A 19024-nucleotide genomic window follows, 5' to 3' on the forward strand; every position below is an offset into this window, starting at 1 on the left:
GCGATAATAAAAATCAGTAATCAATATTTTACAATTAATGTCAAAGCAAAAATTGTATTGTTTTAAGGTTATTTTTTTTGGGGGGGGGGGGTATGTGTACCATTTGGCTTATTAATTTTTGGTTTGCTTAGTTTGCAAAAAGTAGAGTAGTCATTAAAAACTTCTGTCTGGATGGGGAAAAACAATTGTATTTACTATTTCATGGACTTGGACAGTAACTAACATTCATCATTCAAAATTATGGTGCACATTTTTTGTATAGGTGAAACAACATTTTGCATTACAAAGCAGTTGGATGTATAAGCTTTTTCTAGGTTTAGTAGCATTCCATTGTCTTCTGTATTTTTAGGGCTTGCACAGAGGCATAAACAATATTTACAATGCTCAGCAAAGAGCTAGAAATGAAAATGCTTCATTTGTCATCAATCAAAAATGATTACACTGGCATTGAACAGTAAAATGTAAACAAATTGGTTAAAAAAAAAGGATGGACACTGCAGTAAAACCATCCAGTTCACAACTTATTTTTATCAGACTGCAATTTACGAATTTTGCACTGTGCTTTTGGAAATGGTCTCGACAGAGCATCATTCTTAGAAAACTTAAATCTCTTCATAATTTACTGTGCATTGTCAAAGAGAGTTGACAAACTGGACTGTGGACGACTCCGAAAAGAATGTAATTTATATTGTGAGGACAGACAGAAAAGATTTATCTGTGGTTGCTAGTAACCTGTTATGACCAACAGTTGTTTTTGTCACCAAGTGATTTCTGTCATTTTGCTTTGGCTCGAGCCAATTTTACAGGATACCGAAATAATGCTATGAAAAAAAAAATTATTATTTTTTTTTAGGGATTTTTTATTATTTTTTTTATTATACTATATTTTCTAAGGAGGGGGGGGGCACCCTTCCCCGCCCTACTTTTTCCTAATTTTTTTGAGTTGGAGCCCTCAATAAATTTGAGGATGCACGCATCCTTCAAGAACATTTTTATATCTCTCAGAGATGTGAAGCAAGTTGTGTCCAGTCTTTTAATATTCAATATACTTTTTATATGATAACATTTGCTTCTATTATGCAAAGAAATTCTATTCAGCTGGTACATAATATTGATCTCTTTTTTTTTTCTTTTTTTTTGGTGCTACAAAAAATGATTGAAATAGAGGTGAAGTGATGTAACACAGCTTTGCTTAATTTTATGCTGGGGGGGGGGGGGGCATAAATGTCAAATTATGCTTATTTAATAGAGTTGAATGATTTTTTTTTGTGCCTATCCAGTCTGAAGTCAACATTATTAATAATGTATAAATTATTATTCAAATAACTTGATTTATGATTTTTTTATTTTATTTCTAGGTTTGTAGATGCTGCTTTGAAAGCTAATGGAAAAGTTTTCAGTCCATCAGGGTGAGTAAAGAGAGCTGGGATATGCTTGATATTGAATGTTTGTTTTAGTTGAATAAATTCATGAAAGTTGTATGATTGCGTTAATACAATATGCATAGTCTCTGAGGAATTTTTATAAAAGTATATTTTATTAATAGAAATATTATTATATGATTGTTATTATATAATACACTTCACAGTAAACAAAAGAAAAATGTCTTAGTTTGTATCTTATTTATAAAAATATCTAGACTTTGAAGTTTTAGAACAAGTTAAAAACACTGATAAAACTAATAATACATCATTATCTGGTTGTGAAACTGATAACCAATGTTTGACAATTAGAAATATGTGTTGTCTGGGTTCCCTCCAATTTGCTGATAAATTCCGATTAATTTCCTACATTTTAATGATAAAATTCAGAAATCACGTAGAAGTTGTAGAGACTTATTAGAAGTTAGTTTGCCAGCACCACAACTTTAATTTCATCAATGCTGTTCCAGATATATATAATGTTCTAAATTCAAATATAAATATCTTCTGTTTATTTGGCAAAACAGAAACTTATATATTTGACAAAATCATAAGTATGTATTTTTAATTGTAAGAAAGGGGTGATCCAGCTGTCACAAACTGTGTGCATATTATTGGCCATCTTTATAAACCCAATATCAGCACATCTGAGCTGGGAGAGGAATGTCAGTTTATATGCGGAAATGGGGAATTCATACAGAAACAAATTGAACATGTACAGTGCAATATATAATTATAAGATGTGAATAATTACAAAAAAACAAAAAACAAAGAATATTTCCACAATAATGAAGCTTAAATCTATGTATTGGTCATGCTGCTAACAATCATGAGTGAAATTACTAAGGATATGTAAAAAACAGTTTTTGATATTTTAATTTTTTTTTGAATTTCAGTAAGAAGTTACAAGGGCAAAAACAAATGGCATATCTACTGTTTCACAGTAGTGTAGCACTGGGCTAGTTTATGCAAATCGTTTTTGCGTCACCTCTACATGGTAAACCCTCCTTAAAGTAACCCTCCTAAAAGTAAACTCTCCTTACAACTCTACCTCATGAGCAGAAAAACATCACTGGACACAGCTGCAAGAAAGTGAAATTTGACTATTACATGGCACGAGCATTTCTAAAATCTATATAGCAAATAAAATTGCATGGTCTCGATGTGCCATCACAAATGTTTCGAACCGTGGAATATGTAAAAAAACCAATCTTTGCACCCCCCTACTTTTCTGCCTTAAGAAAGCATGTTTGTGCTTTAGTAGTAAGGAGCAAAATGTCATCCACAAACTGCAGTGCTTACAGCAAACAATTTCAGGAGTGGTACAAAATTTTGATTTTGGTAAATTTATAAGCCTATGGTTGATTGGCTTGATTGGTTTGATTTTTTTTACTTTTATTTCTTCTCAAAAATCAGTAGATGTCTTATTTTTTTCTATACTGTGTATATATATATTGTCTTTCCTTAAAATAATGTGAAAATCTTCTTTCAAATTCCAAATTTTTGGCATAAAGTTATTTTATGCTGTCATAAAACAGCTGGGAATTTTTAATATTTTTTACTTCGCTTCTTGTGCTCTCACTAAAATTTAAGAGTGTCTTAGTCTTATAATTGTTTCTCACTATATGTTCAATAATGAGATGCGTTTAAGATTGCTTTGACAAACTGATGAAATTGCCAATGGTGGTGCAGAATTCTCAATAATAATAAAAAATAGCTATAAACAATTGGGCATTTCAATTACTACTAAGCCATATGTGCACCTCGTCCACATTACTCTGGAGTTTCGAACGAATTGGTGTGAACCTAATTTGAAGTTTGTTACTGTGTAATGCTTGTTATTTTAGTGCTGCCATCCATTTTTCTAACTAGGAGTGAAGTGTAATGATTGAATAAGTGTACCGTTGTAGGCCTGTTGTTCTCTGTGGCGAGACTTTTCAACAGGGAGATCGACTTGCATTTGCACCTCAAAGTTGGGAATCATGGAAAACCAACTTCAGCTGACTGCAACTGTGGGGTTCGAACCCAGGTAGCTCTCTCTACTACAAAATTTCTTGTTTTTGGGAAAATTATGATGTTTTGTCAGCTGTAAATTTTCTTGAGAATAGATTTTTCTAGCTATGCTGAGCGGAATCTTTGGAAAGAAAAGTCAGTTGTCTCCTCTGGGAATGGAACCTTGGTGCTCTTGAATACCAGGCAAGTGTGCTAACCAATACACAAGAGACACAACTTTTCTTTCCATATATAGCACACATTACTAGTGAGATATGCTGAGTGCATAGGTTAACACACTTACCCAGTATGCAAGAGAACCTGGGTTCGATTCTCATAACATATCGGCATAATTCGTTCGATCAGCATAAAAACCAGAACAATTTATTCCCAATTTTTGTTTTTGCTCTTTGTCATTTGCAATCATTGTATGAAACTATAAGGCAAAAGGGGAGCAAATAGCTGTTAATAGTGGAACCACACAATAATTATTATTGTCCTAATGCTGCCCCCCCTCCCATCTCTCTGGCCCTTTGAAAAGTACTTTGTAAAAAAACAAATATGGAAATTAGTTTAACTGCAGAAACACTGCAGTTTCCACATTGTAATTGCATACATTTGATTGTTCACAACATTTTGTATTTAACATCTTGTTTCCGCATGTGACGCCACCTTACCTCACTACGTGGCTGGAAAAGTTCAATGTTTCATGTTAACCAACAATAATTTTTAAAATGAAAGAATTCTAATTCTGTTTCCTTTCTACTTCATTTCCAGAGAGCAACTCTTGTTCTGGGAATGGAGCATGGATGCAGCTTTTAGTCATGGAGAAGATCTTCAAAAAGCTCTTGAAAGATACTGCACTCTGACTGATAGTCTGGTTTTCAGCTCTTTGAAGCACTGTTCTGATCCAACTCCCAGTGCAATCATCACTGCCATAGAGAAACGGTCTTTCAAGTGTTCTGGCTTATATAAACAAGTTGCCTTGAAAATAAGTCCATTTTTTGTTGCACATGTTAGTGCTTTTTATTTTAACAATGATGTGTGTGTGTGTGTGTTCGTTCGTGTTCACATGAAGATTGATTATACTTTATTAAAATTTTGATTATATTAGATGTAATGATAAATCTCCCAACTAACAATTTTTGAACATATTTCGAAACTGCTACAACAATATTTATTTATATTTCACACAAAATCACCTTCAATGTATTTTTAAATTTCTCACCAGTATTTGTTCGCTTGAGGGTTTTCAATAACATCACTATATGTATTTTGCACTATTTACCCTCCAGAAGGTGATGTGAAGCTATTTTCTGTGTAGTATACAAAAGTGTCGTGCAGGAAACTACCTTACAGGGTACTTAAACAACCAACTTGATTTTATTCATCAACTAATCAGGATTTTTTGCTGCGAATAAATACTTTCAAATGCATTTTATTGGGTACTAACAACGCTAATTCAGAAAAGGTGGCAATAGCAGCATAAAAAAATAAAAATAGTTTTTAATCTATATTAATCTTCTAGAAGCTGAATTAGACTTTTTGGCAATGGTTGTGTTGTACCATTAATAATGAGTCTGACCAAGAACTTCTTCAACTTGACCCCAACTCCATTGCAGACCAGTGCTTGTCATGGCATATGCCTCTCAACTCATCAAAAATAGTTTTTATGAGAGCTGCTTGTAAAGAATTCTCCTTAGAATCTTCCTATTTTATCAATAATTCAAATATAACCCAAGTTATGCAATACAAAAATCTTGGTGTCATCATCTCTGCTGACTGCCACTGGACCCTTCACGTCAATTATATCTTCCATAAATGCCTCCAAAAGCTATTTTTCATACGCCCCAATCGTAAACATTCAGCTCGTAATGTCTGACGCCTCTGTTACCAAACTTGCATTCTTCCCATACTAATATTGATAAATATACATAAAATATTGAATTAGTTATATAGATAAGTTAGAATTTATCCACGATAAATCTATTTTATTCATGACACTTGGTCCTCTTCCGATTCTGTTTCCGACCTGAAAACACCAACTTAACCTTCAACCCCTCACCACTCTCTACTCATTGACTTACCTCTCATTTAATTATGCTCTTTAAAATTCTCAATGGCCATATGGCGGAAACAATATTCAAGTATATCTATTAATATATCTTTATACATCAATTATGGAAAGCTTCTGATGCTAAAAATAGGTGGGGGGGGGGGGGGAAGTGATGAAGTCTGCATCATGTTTGGTTTTTCTTGACCTGTAACATCTACATACCAGAGCTTTGCCCATCAGATGTCTATATTTTTCTATGAGATTTTATTATTGTTATGAGATATACTATTTTTTTACGTCCCATAGTTGCCACAGGAGGTTTTGTATAATCAATTATTTTATGGGCACAAAGGTAAATGTTTTAATTACAATTCTCTCTCAGTTGATTGTGCCCACATGTTAGAAGAAAACTTATTTTAAATGACCTGAGATAAATTTTCACCTGATGCAATATTCTGCAAAACTGTACACTATCTTTCAAGTTCTTCATCATATTAGATTAGGGTTGCTAGACGTCTAGTTTTTTCCATTGTCCCTGCCCCCCCCCCCAAAAAAAAAGCCATTTGTATTTTTTTCAAATGAAAGACGATGAAGAACTTATTCTATAAAAAATATTCAAGGGGCTGTAGAAAAGTATCATAACACAAAATTTATGGTTATAGGTATAACACGCATATTAACGCTTGGTATGGGAAGTGTGACCGGACCAAAGAGCATATTCTTATACCAGTGATTATGGTTATAGAAGGTATCATTATACGAGTTGATTAGTCAGCACAGCTACTTAATTTCAAACTTTTTTGCATTATTTCAGCCTCAAGCAGTCTTATAATGGCTTTTATAACAAAAACAGTATTAAACAAAAAAAATAATTTTTTTTGATACTCGCGTCACTAGTGATGATAACGCTTTCATGCACTCTAGAAAAATATGACATACTTTGTTCTTCTCCATAAGTAGAGTTTCTCCCCAACAATTTCTTATACAGGTTTGCTTTGATAAAAATGTAAAAAAGTGAATTATTTCATCTGCACCTCGTATGTTGCAGTTTTCCGTGAGGTAAACCGGACCAAAGAGCATATTCTTATACCGGTGATTATGGTTATAGAAGGTATCATTATACAAGTTGATTAGTCAGCACAGCTACTTAATTTCAAACTTTTTTGCATTATTTCAGCCTCAAGCAGTCTTATAATGGCTTTTATAACAAAAACAGTATTAAACAAAAAAAATAATTTTTTTTGATACTCGCGTCACTAGTGATGATAACGCTTTCATGCACTCTAGAAAAATATGACATACTTTGTTCTTCTCCATAAGTAGAGTTTCTCCCCAACAATTTCTTATAAAGGTTTGCTTTGATAAAAATGTAAAAAAGTGAATTATTTCATCTGCACCTCGTATGTTGCAGTTTTCCGTGAGGTAACTGTTGGCTTTAACATGATGTGATCTGTTTTGAGTGTTTTATTTATGTGTGATAATAGCTAATAAAATTGTGTCAAACATTGAAGGGGTTTGGAAATGCCAAAGAAACAGTACTACTTCCAAAAATATAAAATATTCAGAAGAATGGTCCTTTGTGAGACAAGGAAGAATGACCTTGAAGCAGAATGTAAAAATTCGTAAGTGCTATAGTTTTTCCATTGCACATGAGAGAAAAGCAGATATAAAAGACTAGTTGAGAAGTGTGAACTGTGCCTCTAATATGTGCATTCTGCTAGTATAGGCCTATATCAAAAGGAGGGTGGACAGCTCTTTTTTGTCAAATCTCTGAGGCAGGAAAAGTTATCAAAATTGAAAATGTGTTATTGTGCTGCGAATCATCACATCAGGATATATCCTTATATGGCTGGAAAAGGCAGAATGGGATAAATTTTGGAAAAAAATAGTATTTGTCAAATGGTGAAAATTCTCAATAATTACAGAACATTTATCTCAAATTAAATCTGTACCTTAGAATCAAAATTCTAAAAATTACAGCTGCAAGTAACACCGTATAAGAAATAGTATCTCAGGCTTTAGTAATAGTATTAAATCTCAGTATATGTTGGGTGTTTTTCCCAATGCAGAATATCACAACCCAAGATGACAAGGTAATTTATGACACATCATTGACAGTGACTCCTACTGCATTTGTTCACTTCTAAGTTCAATTAATTTCAAAATTAGCATCCAATATAAAATACTTTCTTGGTTTTTTTTTTTCCTTAAGAATTTAAAAAAAAAAACGAAATATATGTAAAAATCATGTATTTGACAGAGAATGAAAGATAAAGTACAAGAAAGTTCATTTTCAAAAATGATGTATCATTTCTGAGACAACAAAATAAAGAACAAATTAAACAGAATCGAAAAGAATTGAAAGTGTTCGATTAATCACCAAGTTGAATTCACATTGAATCAATCACCAAGTTGAATTCACATTGAATCAATCACCAAGTTGAATTCACATTGAATCAATCACCAAGTTGAATTCACATTGAATCAATCACCAAGTTGAATTCACATTGAATCAATCACCAAGTTGAATTCACATTGAATCAATCACCAAGTTGAATTCACATTGAATCAATCACCAAGTTGAATTCACATTGAATCAATCACCAAGTGAAATTTCATATTCCAGCCATTTTGGTTTTTATTGTTCTATATGCAATAGAACAGTGATTCTCAAAGGGTGACACAGGTATATTAATGTGCCGTGAAATGTGTCAAGGGTGCTATAAGATATTTCAAAGATAAATGGTAGTAATAGGGCTTGGATTCACGATCAGTGTGTCACAGTTATTTATTATGCTTCTAACTATTCCTTGAGACAAGGAGTGCTGCAATACATTTGATACTCTAAATCTCATTCTGAGGGGGTGCAGAGAGCTTAAAAATGTTTGAGAATCCCACAATGAATTCATGTATGATAAAGTTTTCTATATAAGAAAATGTTTCTACTAAAATGCTCACATTTTTGTCTATACTCTGCATCGAAAATTATTTCTCTGTAAAAAATTTTGTCTAACAAATTTTATGATAGAATCAGTAATTATATGGAGATTCAACAGTGTTTTTATGTTAATCAGCTTTTAATCATTTGAATCAGCTTTTAATTATCTTACATAGTTGAGTTATAATATCCATTTGTTTGTTTGGCTGATGTGTTATATATCAGTATATTTGTGTTTTGCTTTCTTTTGCCCATGTTTTGTGCATCACAACCAAGCAGCATTAATACAAAAACCAGCTTCAAGATCTTTTTCCTCAGATTTGTAAAATTATATTCATTCAGAATGAAGCGAGAGCCAGAGTGTTCGACACATTTACTGCCATATGCATTGAACACAACTCTCACCCTTGCTGTGATTTATGTGCCTTAAGAGCATACAACAAATTTTGTGTTATTCTTGCTCAGATATTCATGTGAATTGGAAACAACTTACTGTTGTGTGCTAAACAATTCCAAATGTTATGAGTTACCAAGGAAAATATCACTCGATTAACACTTAGTTTTTAGCCCTTCACATTCTGAATGTTTTAAAATTATTATTATTTTTATAATACCTGGCAGCTATGGGTTTAGGACCAAAGCCGCCCATAGGGGGTGTGAGACAGGTGCAGCTGCACCAGGCCTCACGATTTGGGAGGCCCCACACTCATTACAGAAGTAAAAAATATATACATAAATCAAATACATTTTTCTTTGTTGTAGCAAACAAGGTGTCTGAACTTCAACAGATTTGATTTTGGAATTTTCATCAATTCTGAAATTATTGCTCTCATTAATTCTGAATTTTCATCAATTCTGAAATTATTGCTCTCATTAATTCTGAATTTTCATCAATTCTGAAATTATTGCTCTCATTAATTCTGAATTTTCATCAATTCTGAAATTATTGCTCTCATTAATTCTGAATTTTCATCAATGCTGAGATTTTTCTCTCATTTATTCTGAATTTTTATCATTTCAAGTATTTTTTTTCTTTTCATCCTTGCTGGCAAACTATGAGTTTTCATTGGTGAATAGATATTTTTCCGCATTCCTGCATATTCTGTGAAAATGTATAAATTTCTGGGTACCAATTTCACTACCCCAAAGAATATATAAAATCGGGTCTAAGGAGCCCTAAAATTATTTTTACACCAGGCCCCACATCTGATAAGGGTTTCCCTGTTTAGGGGTGCAAGTTACTGTTATTCCTTTATAGCCAGCCAAATGGTATTTAGAGTTGCATTAAAAAATAACTCAATTAAATTTATCAATTTTTCCTCTTCCCCCCCCCCCCATAACATTGAAGAAAATTTTTATTTCTTGCATAGCATTATAGCATTGATTTAAATACAGAATTGCTATTTCAGTGCAAATATTTTTATTAATGTTCTAATTTTATTTCAGAGTTTCATAAAGGAAATCATGGTAAAATACCTCCCATCTGTTAATAGCGAAGTGATGGAAGAATATGTTGTCACAGCCATGCAAAATCCTGTTACTCCCGTCTGTATAGATGATGTTGCCATTTGTGTGAGTATTCTGACATGTTCTCCGCAGAATAACTTATTCAGTTTTTCCTGAGCTATTGTTTTTCTTTCAAATTTCTCAATTTTTTTGTGTGATTTATTATTGTTTAGAGCATACCAATAAATGTTTTCATTTTATTGAATATATTGGACTCGTATAATGGCAAGCCCAAACTATTATGGTGTAATATGTATTTTTATAAGGAGTATTCATGAAGAAGTAGGTGGAAAGTATACTTCCCATGGCCCTAGAAAGGGTTAAGTCAGGACTAGACAAATCGCAATGAAATCTAAGTGCCAGAAAAAAATTTTAGGCTCCAAAAAATATATTTACTTGGAGAAAAAGGTCCAAAATATTGTTCCTTTTGACTTTATCAGGGCATAGTGACCCTCTTTCATGTTGGCAGATATGCTGCTGTAAATTCCAAATATTTTGTGCTGCTCTCACCCTGCAATTTAATAACTGTACAGAAATTTTGGCTGCCAATATCAATTTTTTAGTTGCCACCGTGACACTTGCGATTTGTTCAACCCCGGGTTGAGTAATGGAGTTTTTATTTTTAACTTTATTTTTGCTTTATGTGTATAAATTATCTGCAATTTTTAATGTTTTTCATTTCATTTTATGAACGAATTTTAATTTTGAAGTCTAAATACTTATGAAGTTCTGTTTACAGGAGAAAATAAGAAGCCTGTATTTTACTGAGAAATTGAAAAAACCTGTTTACATCAAGGTCGTAAAAAACCCGGGTTTTTTTGTGCAAAATGGGGAAAATTTGAATTTCCTTTTTCCACAACCTCAAATATCTAATTTAAACATGTATGTACATTCTTTATGTGTACATCTTACATTATGCCTAAATATATATATATTTTTAGTGCATGTTAAACTTTGTATTTGATTAATAAAATTGACCATACAATAAGGGAGTAATTGTTCGCTTACAGCAGAGGCGGGTTTTTTAAACAAAATCGGAAGAAAATCGAATTTCCTTTTTCCATAACCTTAAAATACGTAACTTAAACATGTATGTACATTAGGGTGTGTTGAGAAAAATGAAGTTTTTATTTTCAAATTGCTATATTGTGGAAAAGTTGCCGCCTTTAATAAGAAGAAAAATGAAGTAAAAAAAATTAAAATCAGTTGATATCTTCCAGTCATGCATAGTACTTGAAGTTTATGGAAACTGACGAAATTGAACATCTTTCTTAATTTTTTTTAATATTACTTAAAATTGAATGATCGACTCGCAAAAGTTTGTTATGCTTATTTTATGGTTCAATAAAGTAAAATAAATTTAAACATCATTAATATTTCAATGTTTATCAGTCGCGCAATGTGTTTGAAAAACAGGAATGACCAAATTTTTGCAAGTTTCATTGTGAAGCTCTTTGACTGCTTTGCCAGAACTAAATTATCCAGAGCTTACCATGAAGAGGTGGCTGCCTGTTGAGTTCCAACTACACCCTATCTAATTAATCATCCAAACAGGAGAGTGTGTGTAATCAACATTATATTTAAAAACTATTTACCAAAATTGACACGTTTCAGACATAACTGATCTTGATAATAGTGTAGATCTGATGTAGCTGTCTCTAGCTTCATGTCTATATACTTTAGTTGGGTCATCTGTCATTAATTGTCATCTGTCATCATCTAACAAGTTTGACACATCTCTGGACTGTCCTAGTGTGTGACAGGGAAACTTTTTGATAGCTCTGATGTTAGTGTCAGAATTGATGAATATAATATCATCATTACATATTTCCTGTAGCATTGGGGAGGATGCAACAGACCAGTATTCTAATCGGTAGCTTTAAAGTTAATCTTAGAAAGCATGAAGTGTCTGAACTGAACAAAACAAACCGAGCACAACCAGGCTCTGACACATTAGCGATGTGTGCCCAGAAGGGCGTGGTCGTTCTGGAAAAACTCCAGTCTGTAGTCCAGCCGGTTAATCAAGGGATCAGGAGAAAAGATAAGTGGGAAAATTAAAAATGTAACAAGAAATTATAACAATTAAGCTAGGCTAATGCAATTAAGAGCATGAGGTGTTCAATAGTTTTTAATTCAGAGGTAGATTATCTTGCTTTTAAAATTCTTCTATACCCAATCTATCTCGAATGTGTTCTCTGTCATCAATGATCATAGCCAATTGTAAATTTTCAGGGTGTGCAAAGAACACATTGTGTTCAATTACTGAATTAACAACTTTGAAGTAGTTTTCAAAAAAATACTGCAATGTTTTAACTGCTAGAAAAGCATTTTTAGCGTGTCATTAAAATACTTTTTATTTTTGATGTGGAACCGTGACAGAGGACCATGATATCGAATTGTCAAATCCTCTAGACAACAATGGGCCTCAACTTTATAGCTTAGGGTATGTCTAATAAATTGCTGGTCTTTGTTCAGCATCTTTTTGGCAACTTCTAGAATCAAATAATTTCATGATTCATACTCCACCCAGTGAATCCAATGTGTCCAGAAAAAATATTTTGGCCCTGTGGGTGTACCATCTATCATGTGCTGAAAAATATGATGGAAAGGGAGATAACGGGGGATCACGTGCAATTCACATGTGCTCCAGTCCCATTCAGGCAGTCGAGAGATGTGCCTGACTTGTTACAGAATCCTCAACTAAAGTATAGCGAGATATACTCAACTAAAGTATAAAGAGATAGCTACATCATAGCTACACTGTTATCAAAATTAGTCATGCCTAATTTCTCCCAAAAGTCAGACTTTAAACGTGAACACTTGGAAAAGAAACAATAGAAGAAACTGCAAACCACTAAATCCTAGTCTATTTTGCTAACTATAATGTTGATTTGGTAGGGTGTGGGTGTGAAACTCAATGTGCAGCCACTTCATCGTGGTAAGTTCTGGATCATTTTGTTCTGACAAAGCATGCGAAGAGCTGCACAATGAAACTTGCAAAAATTTGGTCAATTCCAGTTTTTTGAACACATTGCACGACCGATAAACATTGAAATAATGATGTTTTAATTTATTTTACTTTTGAACCATAAAATAAGCATAACAAACTTTTGCATGTTGATCATTAAATTTTAAGTAAAATTTAAAAAAATTAAGAGAAATTTTCAATTTTGTTAATTTTTATGAACTTCAAGTACAATGGGCGACCAGAAGATGTCAATAGATTTTAAATTTTTTTCATTTCATTTTTCTTTTTATTAAAGGAGGCAACTTTTTTGCACTATAGCTATTTAAAAATAATTTTTTTTTGACCCACCCTAATGTACATCCTTTATGTGTATATCTTATATTATGTCTAAATATACATTTGTGGTGCATGTTAAACTGTGTATTTGATCAATAAAATTGACTATACTTTGAGGGAATAATTGTTCACACAGAAACACACCCACTTCTGTGTAATTGTATCGGAACCTTGAGTTGTATACAGAACTGTAGAAAGAAGATTGTGTGTGGTAAAATAAATGAATTTGGATAATGAAAATTCTGAGAATTCAGAATGGTGCCTGAATTTTTTTTTCCTACAAATTTTTCTAACCCTGCAGAAAATGCATCCAAAATTGTCCTGATCCATCAAAAATAAAACCTTTAGCTATGTAACCAGAACCATAGTTTTTTTTAAATCTAACCCAAACTTATAGGAGCTAAAGTCACGTGCTTCTCTTTTTCTTGAATTCCTCTTTGTTAAAGAATATCCCTGCTTCATTAAATTAAATTCTGAAATATTTTTAAAAGAATAGTAACAATATTAAAAAATCATCTGGTTAAAAGGAGGAAGGAGGAGATAGCAGTCATTCTGAGGATTCATTACTCTGGAGGTGCTTTCCACTTGTCTAAATTAACCATTTTTTACAACTTAAAACTACAGAATAACTAGAATTATCATTAAATAAAAATGTCATTAACATTATATATTAATATCACTTTATGCAAGATAATCTGTCATGATAGCAACAGACCTACAGAATACCTTCACCTGGCTGATGATTTTAACAGGCTAATTTTTGAGGTCATGCTTATATTTTCTGGTTAGGTCTTAATTTCGGAGAAAACTATGCTGTTTGTTCTCTTTCACTTGAAGATGTTCGTTACAAATGTTCAATTCAAGAATCCCACTGTTATTTTCTTTTCGTTATGAGCTAATGTTATTTTTGTCTCTTGATATTTCAGTTATGAAAGTCTGATGTACCTGTATAAAACTTATAAAAAAGTAATGCAAACATGTAAATATTTTTTGAATGAAAATTCAGTTTGCATACATTGGTTTACTTCACAGAGCCTTTAATTTATTTATACAAGGATTTGTGAGTGTGAAAAATTATTGTGTATTATAAATAAGCAATAATTTCTGTGGATATGCTTATCACATATTACATATCAAGTATATTTGTTAAGCTAAGGTTCATGGTTACAATTTTCTGTTTGCAGTTTCTTGTTTCTTGTAACATATTTTAATATGTGAATCTAATACCTAAATGCTGACATAAAAAAGGGTAGAAGAATTATAAAAAAACGTGTGTGTGTGTGTGATTCCAAAAAGTTATTTATTATCACATTTTTTGTTCCTAAAAAAATCATTAAAAATATTTCAAAATATACATGTTCTAAACACTGCACTATGCAGCAATTTTTGGAATACATAAACTAACCTCAAACTAAAATGTTAACCTGAAAGCAACACATTTTCTTTGCAAACAAACAATATTCCCCCAAAATAAACCCATTCTCCTTAAAAACTCTGTTTTTTTTGTCTAAAAAACCCAGTCCGGGGTGGGGGGGGGGGGAATGGGTATCTACCCGGCGAGCAAATTTGACAATCCTGGTTTACATGACACTTATTTTTTTCCATTTGCTGTGCCCTCATAAATCCAAATGAATGCATGTTGTGATGCTACTTTTGAACCAAATTGAAAGGAATACAGTGACAAGCTGACGATCAAGGCTGACACCAGAGCATGGGGATTAAGCAAATAATAAGCATTTAATATCAGGACTTCTGAAAAAAGTATTTAAGTATTATATTGTCGAATCTATATCCTCCGAAGTGATCGTGGTTATTTTAGCTCTGGTCCCTATATCTGATTAAGGTAGATCTGGATTTTTGAAATCCAAAACGACTGGGGGAGGGGGTAGTTCAGGACCGATCAGCAGAGGACTCACATGAGTGAAGAAAATTTTTAGTTCCATAGTTTTTGCCTCACTTTTCTGCCCTATTTTTTTCCACCAAAGCATGGAAAGCTATTAGTCCATTGAAGGGAACAACAGAAAAGGAACGCACACAGAATGAATCTTACGATGGTTTTTTTGCATTCGTATCTAACGTTCTCTCTAATGTTTTTTAACCTTACCTGCATCAATCTGCTTTTCCTGTCCACAATGATTCAAGCAATATTTACCAATAATGTATTTGGTAGTTTTGCATGTGCAGGACACATTTTTAACGTGTGACACTCTTCTGGGGGGAATGTTTTGATAAGAGTTCTGATACGGAGAAAAAAAAATCATTGTGGGATGTCCGTATATACAATCCCACAAGAGCATGTGCTGGGAGACATTGCATTTAATATTCAGGAGTTACTGAGGGACTTCGCAAACTTGAAAAGTTGCTTGGGGAAGGGAGCTTATGTGGCCTGAGCCTCTAGGCTTCAGTGTCTATGGGGAATTAACATTTAGTCTAATGAAAAAAAGTGATTTTTCTTATTGGATTATGTATTTTTTTTTTTTTTTTGTCTGGGGGGGGGGGGAGTGTGCCTTCCTATATGGTAAAGCTCAATATTCATTGCTACTGAGAGAGTTAATGCTATTGTTGGCATTAACTCTCATAGCTGACCAGTGAAGGCCAGCTATGAAAAGATTTTAATGAAAGCAGTTGAGGGTATAAGGCACAATGTGCAGAATGAATAATCTGTTGGGAGGGGGGTTTATGAGCAGCAAAGTTTTGTAAAGTAAGTGTGTCAGTATATTCAAAATATGGATGAATGTTTAATTTTCCTAGCACATTGCTTTATTAGCGAATATATGTTCTGTAATACATGCTATTCAAGATTTTTTCCCCCTCTGTTCTCTATTTAGGTGACGTCTATAAACTGGGGCAAGAGAGACAAAAATCCGGTTCAGTTTGTTCACTTTTTTGCAAAAGACAGTCCTGTTAGTATTCATGCTTTGAACCACGAAGAGTGCTCAGTTATTTTGCCAAAATCATTTGAGGAAATTCAGGTGCTGATCATGTGCAAGCGTTCTGATGGCTTTGCTTTTGAAGTGATCAAACTTTGTTTCGAGAGAGCTTGGCAAAGAATTCTCAAATTCAGTCATTTATAAAATACTAATTTTCTTTGAAATCAGATACATATTTATTCTAGAAATTATTGTTTTTCCTTGTTTTTTTTGTTTACCAAGTTTATTTGAAATTTATGTGTTTCTGTGTTTACAAAAATAATTGATTATTTATACAGGAAAATTGTCTCATATTTAGAATTTCTGATTTTATCAAGTCCATGATGTGTATTTATATGTTTTGTTATTTATATGAGCAGTTGATTTAGGGGCAATGTATTGAAACTTTTTTTTTCTGTTGTTAGTTGATGAAACTGCATTATCCTGCATTTATAATTTATTGTTATTGTTGTTTTTTCTTCTATCTATATGTGCAAACTTTCCCACACAAAGGTGAAATTTCTACTTTAGAATGTAATAAATATTTTGTTGCATACATAAGAAGCATCTTGTGATACAAATCAGTTTTTTAAGCGTTTAATCCTTTTTCTCAGCCACCTCGTTGGGCATTTTGCCTGTTGTGGCTTTGTGTTTGTATTATTTATTAAAAATGATTTTTAAATCCACAGCCATCTAATGAGCATCATAGACCTCCGGGCAAAGGAATTTTTCCGAGTGTTCTCCCCTACATGGCTAAAAATACCCAACAACCAATTTACATACTTATTCAAAAATTGTATCTAGTTCTCATTATCTCTTGCCACCTGCATCTAGCTCTCATTATCTCATATATTAAGACAATACTGTTTCAATCACATGATGAGTTTCAATGTGAATTATTTGACTACCCAGGGTTTCAATTTTTAATTATTGTGTTGTTGGGTGAGGAGAAGTTGAAGAATCGTAAACTAGCTCCTGAAAATATAAAATGCATAACTTTCATTAGAAAGATACGTCGTTCTTCACTTTCATACAAACTAGAAAAGCACTGAATACAATATGGAGATATTGGAAGGAAAATTTACTGGCCTCTGCGGGTAATCAAACCACTGTCACCTCACAATCCAGGAAAGAGTGCTAACCACTACACCACAGCAGTGTTTCCTTTTTGATGTCTCAAACCCCATGTGGTCAAAATCAATACACCATGGACCCTCCTGTGAAAATTCAACATGTATTGTTTTTATTTTGCGTATCAGAAGAAATTGAAGGAATAAATTATAATTTTTCTCGCCATTAAATGTGTCATTTATGTAAAGGCTGCAACCATGGACCCCTTGTAAAGTACTCACTACCTCTGAGGGATACGCGGGCTACAGTTTTAAAAACAACAGAAACACTGATCTTTTTCTTTAGAGACACAGGACGGTGGTGTGATTCCTCACATTGGTTTGTAAATTTTTCTTCCAAAAATTTCATCTCATTGTATCCAGTTCTTCAATATTTTATATTAATAGCTCACAGTAACATCTCTCTATACGTTGACATGTATCATAGGCGGGGAGGGGGATATTTCTCCCCCATTAAAGGAGTCTGTATTTGCTTATGACATCTGGTAGCCAAATTTGTTATGAGCCATAACAAACTTGGTTTAGCTGAGTTAGGTCATACTGTCCCATTCAACATATGTGTGCTTCAAAGGAAGAAAAGGATCAGTGCTTCTGTTAGGTAGTGTAGTGCTTTAGTGCACTTGCCCATCTTTACCTGGGAAGAGTAGCTCAATCCTCCATAGAGAGGCCTGTAAATTTTCCCTCAAAAAATCCCCACATTGTATACAGTTCTTCTATTAATTTGGCATTTTACTTTCATGGCATAATGTACGCTTATGATATCCTTGATTCATGCAATGAATATGGATAAACATGTATGAATCATATTTTTATCACTTCAAAGAATAACAAGTTGGGAAGTCAACACAGCGAAGGCAATTATAGCAATGTATCAAATCGCACATTAATAATATTGCTCACTTTCAAGTTCCACGTAAGAATTGATGTAGAACTATTTTTATGTCGATTACAATAGTTTATATGGCTTTAAAAGTTAATTTTTTATTATCTGCTCCAGCACATTCAACATCTTTTTCCCATTGTTGCCCTTTTCTATTTTTATTATCATTATTATTACTGGGTAGTAGATTATCAGAGTAATGACAAGGACAGAAGAATACTATAAGTCATCAGATATACAGTCGATGCTGTTTATAGCAGCCATTCCATTATAACGACCCCCGTACGACATGCCCCAAATATTTCCCTAATTTCTATTATGTTCTTATTCATCCAATATAACAACCGGTGAATACCACCACTCAATCTATTAAAACGACCGATTTCTGTTTGCCCCCTCCCTCCTTCCGTTTTTTGTTTTTTTTATCAAACGAAAGACAAAATTTGTCATTTCGTGACTTTGACATTTGATAGTTGAAGAAGAAAAGAAATCGGTAAAATGAAACATAGATGGTTTAAAGATAAGGAAAACCCGATGGTTAACTAGCGCCATCATTGGAAACTTTGCTTACCATTCTGTTTTATTTTCTCACACACACACATGGTGGCTCACTCCCACTTCCCCATGTGATTGAATTTTTTTTTTATCTTATTCTCTAAATTTTATTTCTTTTATGGGAGATATACACTGGTGAAATAAATTAAGAGAATTTGCATATTTTATCGAATTTCATGAAAAGAACTGAACTGAATGTAAAACCACTGCTTCTAGACAAAAATGCAAATCTTGTACGTCAAATACGTAAGCGTACACGTGTGTGTAGGCGGAGCCAGTAGAGAAAAGGGCTTTATAAGCGCGCGTAAGTTAAGACGCATTTCGTTCGCTAGC

At 33.1% G+C, this 19024-nt stretch overlaps 1 protein-coding gene across 5 annotated transcripts in view; it reads left to right on the forward strand.

The window, feature by feature from the left end:
- Positions 1–17421, forward strand: part of fal (SAM and HD domain containing deoxynucleoside triphosphate triphosphohydrolase falten) — a 37080-nt gene extending 19659 nt beyond the window's left edge. For 3 of the 5 annotated variants that reach the window (XM_089244393.1, XM_089244394.1, XM_089244392.1), the window contains 4 exons: positions 1359–1409; positions 4191–4428; positions 9854–9979; positions 16046–17410. In XM_089244393.1, the coding sequence (XP_089100519.1) occupies positions 1359–1409; positions 4191–4428; positions 9854–9979; positions 16046–16291 (661 nt within the window). In that variant the 3' untranslated portion in view covers positions 16292–17410. Of the gene's footprint in view, positions 1–1358; positions 1410–4190; positions 4429–6980; positions 7092–9853; positions 9980–16045 lie in introns of those variants that run through there. The other 2 variants (XR_016194096.1, XM_089244395.1) reach the window with 2 other exon arrangements.
- Positions 17422–19024: the final 1603 nt, after the last annotated feature.

This window comes from Pholcus phalangioides, unplaced genomic scaffold (genome assembly GCF_987345545.1).
Source record: "Pholcus phalangioides strain wild (caught in Gottingen) unplaced genomic scaffold, Ppha-v1.0 ptg000015l_1, whole genome shotgun sequence".
NCBI classification, from domain to species: Eukaryota; Metazoa; Arthropoda; class Arachnida; order Araneae; family Pholcidae; genus Pholcus; species Pholcus phalangioides.